The 6,552-nt window shown below is 37.2% G+C and overlaps 1 protein-coding gene across 1 annotated transcript in view; it reads left to right on the top strand.

The window, feature by feature from the left end:
* The window catches only part of LOC103798630 (thrombospondin type-1 domain-containing protein 7A-like), a gene marked incomplete at both ends in the record, with an annotated part of 86,284 nt that overhangs the window by 16,453 nt on the left and 63,279 nt on the right, over positions 1–6,552 (top strand). Inside the window, 2 exon segments of the mRNA XM_009070905.1 lie at positions 1,192–1,373; positions 3,118–3,186. Of these exon segments, the coding sequence (XP_009069153.1) occupies positions 1,192–1,373; positions 3,118–3,186 (251 nt within the window).

The following is a 6,552-nucleotide window of genomic DNA, read 5'->3' as shown; positions in this document are numbered from 1 at the left end:
CATTTCTGCCAGAATCATTGTTCTCTGAAGTATTTGTCTGTTTGCAGACAAAATGTTGAACACAGGAAAAAGGAGATAAACATCTGGTTAGCAAACAGACTCTTTTAGTGAGACTCATATTCAGCACAACAAAAGCAACACTTGGCCACTAATGGAAAGTAGGAGAGACAGTAAAAGTTTAGGAAAAATGACAGCAAGCACTTTGCAATTCAAGAGATTGCTGTAATCCTTATCAACTAATCAAGATTATTATTAAAGTCCCAACTGTGCTTTTTTCATCAAACTGAAAAGAGTGTCTGGAGAAATGTCATTTGATGTTAAGCATCCTTTACTGTGCTACATATTTTTCATCTAAGAGGCTTTCCCTATCTCCAGCTACATTAGGAAGCACTTTGCTTGATTTAGCCTTAAAGTACTTGTTGGGTAGAGAATTCTGTGGCATTTCTTGCAATTCATAATCCCAACTGGGTTTTCAACTGTGAGTCAAAGATCTTCTTTGCTGTTCATTCACTGATTAGAAAGCTCACAGCTTCTCATCATTCATCAGTACCCAGCAGGGATGCTTCAGTACTGCAGAACAGTCTTCCTCTTAACTGTGAAAAAGGAACTTACTTAAAGGTTTTTCTGTAGTAATAATAGAAAAAAATGCAATTATAGTTTTACCCTGATATGGAGGAGAGAGTTTTGTGTCTCCTCTCAAAGATGAACAATAGGCTTTTGGGTTATTTTGGGGGGGTTGGCTTGTTGTGGGGGTTTTCCCTCTTTTTCTGGTTCTTAATGTTTCTCAGCATGCAGATTTCTTTGATATTTTGACTTTAGTTCAAATAAATTGTCTAGCTCTAAACAAATGTTGAGAGTCACAATCTTAAAAATTAGCTTATTGGAACATGGATTACATGTATCTGCATATCAAGTTTTACTTCCCTCAAAATATTTCTGTGTGATCTGTTTCAGGAATTGAACAGAAAAGATCTGACTAAAGGGTAATGATTTAAAAAATTAAACAGTAGAAGAAAAGCTTCCACCCACATAAAATATGAGACTTAACACCTCTCTGTGTGGAAGAAATTGTGGTGCTCAGGCCTTTTAGAAAATTAATAAAGCTGCTAATGTGTTTCAGCTTGTATAACTTAATGCTGTGTAAAATGTTGTCATGATTTCTAAAGACCCAATTAACCAAATTTGACCCAGGTATGGCTGGCGGACTACTGAGTGGACAGAATGCCGTGTGGATCCTCTCCTTAGCCAACAGGACAAGAGACGAGGCAATCAGACAGCGCTGTGCGGAGGTGGCATTCAAACTAGGGAAACGTACTGTGTGCAAGCTAATGAAAATCTCCTCTCCTACTTAAATACCCTCAAGGATAAAGAAGGTAAATTTGATTCACTTGCAATTGAATTAGTGTGAAATCAGAGCATGTCAGCATTCCAGAGTTCCTTGACAGCAATTGTCTTCTGTCATGAGTGCTTTCTTCCCTTGCGGGTTACTGCTGTTTTCTAATTCAGATGAAAATGCTTATTTGCAGTAGCAGAGATTTTATTCTCTATGCTGGAAATAATTGGTTCCTAAGCTACAAATCACTATTTCTTAATATCTACTGAAAAATATTGTCTTATGTGAAGGATGTCTCTCAATAAGAAAGAGCACGAGACGGTGGATCAGAAACCCTAGATTTGGTTCCTTCATCTACGGTAAATTTCCTATGTATCCTCCAGCTGGGCGGTGAACCTGTGTGGTTTGATGTGCAGATGGAATATGTCAGTTCTGTCATGTAAGCTCAATATATAAAAATTTAAAATATCACTAGATTTCATTCTCAGGGAATTGATTTTTTTCTTCTTTCCTTTATTTGGTCAAGTTCTTAAGTAGCTTTCAGGACTTCAAGCCAATATAATTTCATGGGTTTATTTCCCTAACTGAAAGAGAGAAGAGATTATTCCTTGTCACTGTTACAGCTTGTACAGCTTCTCAAGAAAAGAGATAATAGCTTAGGAGACAAAATCTTTAATTCATTGGGTAATATACATACTTAAGAACAACACTTGAGTAGTTTATGTTACATCTACTTCTGCATACTAATGAAGCACTATAGATTTAGAAATCAGTGAATTAAGCTAGAAGCATTTAGCTTGTTAATTAAATTTTATCCTCTTCTGTTTTTGATATGAACAGAAATTATTATTAACAAATAAATAAATTATTACAGCCACATACTTCAGGAAAAGCAGCATCATTATGCAAGTCCTGTGTAACACAATATTTAGACCAGGGCTGGCCAGACTGCAGGACGGTGAGGTTCCCACTGTGGTTTAAAGGTACTCTCAAACTTGCCATAGAGGTAGAGTTTGTGGGGAATGTCAATGCCAACATCCATTTCAGCATGACTGCTCTGATCAGTAGGGTGTGACTTGTGAGCTCTGTGGGCCCTACATCTGTATTTATAAATGAAAAAGCTTTCAAGCCTCTTCGTTTAATGCAAATCAGCTTCCACCCAAGGGCATTTAGTAAATCGCCTCTGCCGAACAAAGTTTAGATGCCCCTGCTGTAGTGTGAATGAGGAAAACCTCCCAGCTAAGGAGAGGTAACAATAAAACCAGTGGCAGCTTACTGTTCAGAATGATGATTAGGATTTTGGTAGGCTGTGAAGTCTCGCTGGCTTAGGCGGGTGTGAAATCTACCCTTATCAGACTGTGACAGGAATACTTGGAGCCCATCAGGAGGTAATCTCTGCAGGCCCCAGAAAGCTGATTAAAATGTAACTAGTCTTTGGATGCATAAACATGAGAACAGTTTTTCAAGAACTCAAACTAAGGATGAAGTGGGTTTTAGTTTAAAAGGAGCTCTGGGCTGTTTCCGTATTAGAAGACAGATTTTCAGAAGAGCTGCTGCTCTGCACATCCTCCCTCCATCTCTCATCATAGAAATGTACTCACAGAAAACTATGAGTAATTTGAGGATCGGAAAAAGCCAGGGCACACACCTACCAGATTTAGCTGTGGGGAAACGCCTTCATTTCAGTGTAGTTGCTGTTGGTTATAGTGAATACTGTCTCGGTAAGGCTGCTTGGAAGACCTCAGTTCTCATATACTCACGGTGGCGTTTCCATGTTATTTCAGAAAGTCAGTCACAGAGCAAGTCGAAGGCTAGTGCTGCACCTCTGCTATCGATCACTTTTGAAATAACAGGTAGGTAAATTAAAGCCTCCCACCTGGCCTTTTGATCAAAAGCATGCAAAGGAGGCAATGTTCCTTTTGGGGGAACTCCATGGCTATATGTGTATAATTAACATGTCTATGTAGCTCTCAAATAGTTTAATGGATTTGTGCATTCTCAGGAAATTTCAGAGCGGTTTGAAAGTGACAGGCCCAAATTCAAACTAATGAAGTTCATGAGCCAGCTGGGATGCTGGCACAGTTCCCTGCTCCACTCCTGACTCCACTCCTGAATTGTTTTAGCAAGTGACTGATATTCCTCTCAGTTCTGAGCAGTAAGAATCAATTTGTGGCTTTCATTGTAGCTGCTGTTCCCAGTCCCTTCTGTACATTTTAAACACCAAGTTAGGGCTCCAGTAAGAATTAGAATTTTTAATACTTAGCTGAAGCAGAATCCCTCATGGCATTCAGGTCGGAGGGAAGGAGTATTTGGTATAGTAATTAGGCAGGTGACAATCAAGTTTTCTGGAGGCCACTGTCATTCTGCCATTTACTTGCCACTGACTTAATTTGTTTCATCCTCTATTCATCTGTTTAACTGGTTTAGTCATGACGTTTCTCTCACTGTAAGCCTATGAAGTGGATTGTGTCATCTTTTTCCGAGTACCTTTAAAACCCTCAGTGTAGAAAAAGGATGGGAGGAAAGTTCCTTCATGGGCATAAATTTATTCTACATCTGCAAACACACACTCATTGCCCTATTAAACACAGAGGAACTGCTTACATGCATGGAATTCTACCATTGCTTAGAGGATCAGGTCCTGAATTATCTAATGTCTTTTGATGACAACATTCAGCATTACAGAAAATGAGGGAAGAACATGTATTCTTTAATTGTGGGTGATAATGTGCTTTGGGCTTGGGTTTTTCTTGGGTTTTTTGAGTTAGAGAAATTTCCTTCTGCTGTTTGCTATGAAACCAGTGCGACAAATGTCAAGAAAGAGAAATACTAAGTTGTGTCTGCTTATACCGATGCAGCCACATACAGATTCCCTCTCTTTGCCAGTCTCGTCATTACTGGGCACTAGTCTCTTGAGGGCTTCTGGAGAAGATTGGGGAGGTTGATATCTTGATAAATGTAGCAAATGCATAAGAACAGAACTGTGTTTTTTTCCTTTTCAGTCCTTTTTAAAATTCAAGGAGGTGTTTTACAAGGCTATAAAATATATTCAGCTAAACATTCCTCATATAGCGCATGATTTGAGGACAGGGTAATTGAATCTTATTTTAGTTTTTAGGTCACTACCCTCAAACCTGAAATTCATTGAAAACTGAATCTAAATTTTTAGTTGGACTGAAGGACAGAGATTATCAAAATGCATTCACTTTTCATTTTTGTCCCAAAAATTGGTCAAATTTCACACAGGTTTTGTAGTATTACATGTAGTCTAATCAGCATTCAACATCACTGCCATGGAATGAAGAACAATCTTTATTGCTGCCACAAGAGATTATGAAAGGACAGAGATGAGACAAGGTTTTAAACTGTAAATTCTGCATCCAGCTTCATCTTCTCTCAAAGTGTCTTTGCTAAACAAAAAGCAGCAAAAGCTGAGCTCATTTATACTTTTCTGATGCTGAAAGAAATCCATTTAAATTCATGGGAGCAAGATGGTCATAAGATATCCAGGCAAGGCTGTTTTCTTTTTACTGTCATCTCAAAGAAAGAATTCTGAGTAATCCTGCATGAAATACATCCTGAGTGCTCAATGATGAAAACAATTTTTAATAACCTGAAATATAACTTATCTGTCCTACTGTTTAATTCTTTTGTTTTAAAACCAATATACAACAGATCTGGTAGCAGACATTTGCACATCACTTGCGGTCTAAAAGCAGCATTTCAAAAGCAGTTTGGCATATTTAGTGGTTTATTGATAATTGTGATATAAAAAATCTGGAATTTAAAGCTTCCTGATGAAAGATCTTTGTTCTATTTCTGAGTAACATCCCACACACTAGTGTGATGGTAAGTTCTTTATCCTGATGTAGGCTGGAGATGAAGCATGGCATTCCTCAGCACACTATCTCTGTTCCCTGAAGCAAGGCTGCGTCTCAGGGGTGTAATTGACCCTTAATTTCAACTGTCTCACTCGGGCAATTCCCCGATTAAATCAAGGTTAAAAAAGTAGAGATAACAATTACTTACTGTTTTTCTTTTTTTTTAATGAGAAACTATTCAATATAAATTCTATTACAGGCAAATTAGGTTTATTTATATCCATTTGCTATACAAGATATGCATATTATGTTGATTATCATGCATATTAGGTGCTCATGTCAAACATACTGTAAAATTCAATGTTCTGTCATAAAATTTAATTCCAACATAGCATTATGCAAATGTTGGAATATTTGGTTTTTGTATTATTTTGTGTTAAGAGACTGGTGAGCTGGAGGCAGTAATGTTGGATGACTATCTGCCATCTTCATGCCTGCATTACACGGAGCAACACAGTGTAAAGCTGTGCCAAACAAGGCAACATGGGAAAACAGAACAGGGTGATGATTTGTCAATCCATTTTCCCCTTAAAAAAAAGGTGAAAATTGAGTGCTTTTTCCATAACTAGAAAGATCATCTACTTAGAAAGTCTGAATGGAAAGACACATACACACACACATATCTACAAGTGAGACCATACTTCAACAACCTGGTTGTTATTGATCTCATCTTTCAGAAGGATATTTTGTCATATTCTGAATTTACTTCATCAGAGAGCAATTTTCATCAAAAGTGATTATTTCTAGTTGTGGCAAAAAATTAGAGAGGTAACGTTCCCCTGAAAAAAATACTGAGGGAGGTAGTTGTGGCAAAAAATTAGAGAGGTAACCTTCCCCTGAAAAAAATACTGAGGGAGGCGGATGAGAGTATAAGTTAAGGAATTGTATGTTTCTTCGATCAACCGAAGTGAATTAATTTGGCAGATTTCACTTTGCCTTCTAGCAGATATTATCTGAGTAGTGTAATATTTTGTCAAGTCCTATATTATGAAATAGAATTGAAATCTTGCTTGCAATGAAATGATATATTTAGAGTTCTCTGCCTTACTATGGCACCTTATAGAGCTGTCCTATTATTTGTGTGACCTGGGAAGTCAAAAAAGTAAAGTATGGAAGGAGAAGAGTGTTTTGGTATGTTCTAAGGCTTATTGATCCTTAAAGAACAGAAAATGCCTTCACATGTGTCTTTGTAGATTAATAATACTTAAATGAAAAAATAAATTGCCTTGTGCAGTGTTAATTATCTTGAATATATTATGTATATATATTTATATTATATGCAAACTATATGTATATATATGAAACAAAGCCTTTTTTGAACTAAATCTGCTTCTGCCC

The sequence above is a fragment of the Acanthisitta chloris genome, unplaced genomic scaffold (assembly GCF_000695815.1).
Source record: "Acanthisitta chloris isolate BGI_N310 unplaced genomic scaffold, ASM69581v1 scaffold7543, whole genome shotgun sequence".
Lineage (NCBI taxonomy): Eukaryota > Metazoa > Chordata > Aves > Passeriformes > Acanthisittidae > Acanthisitta > Acanthisitta chloris.
This window is presented reverse-complemented; position numbering and strand designations above follow the sequence as displayed.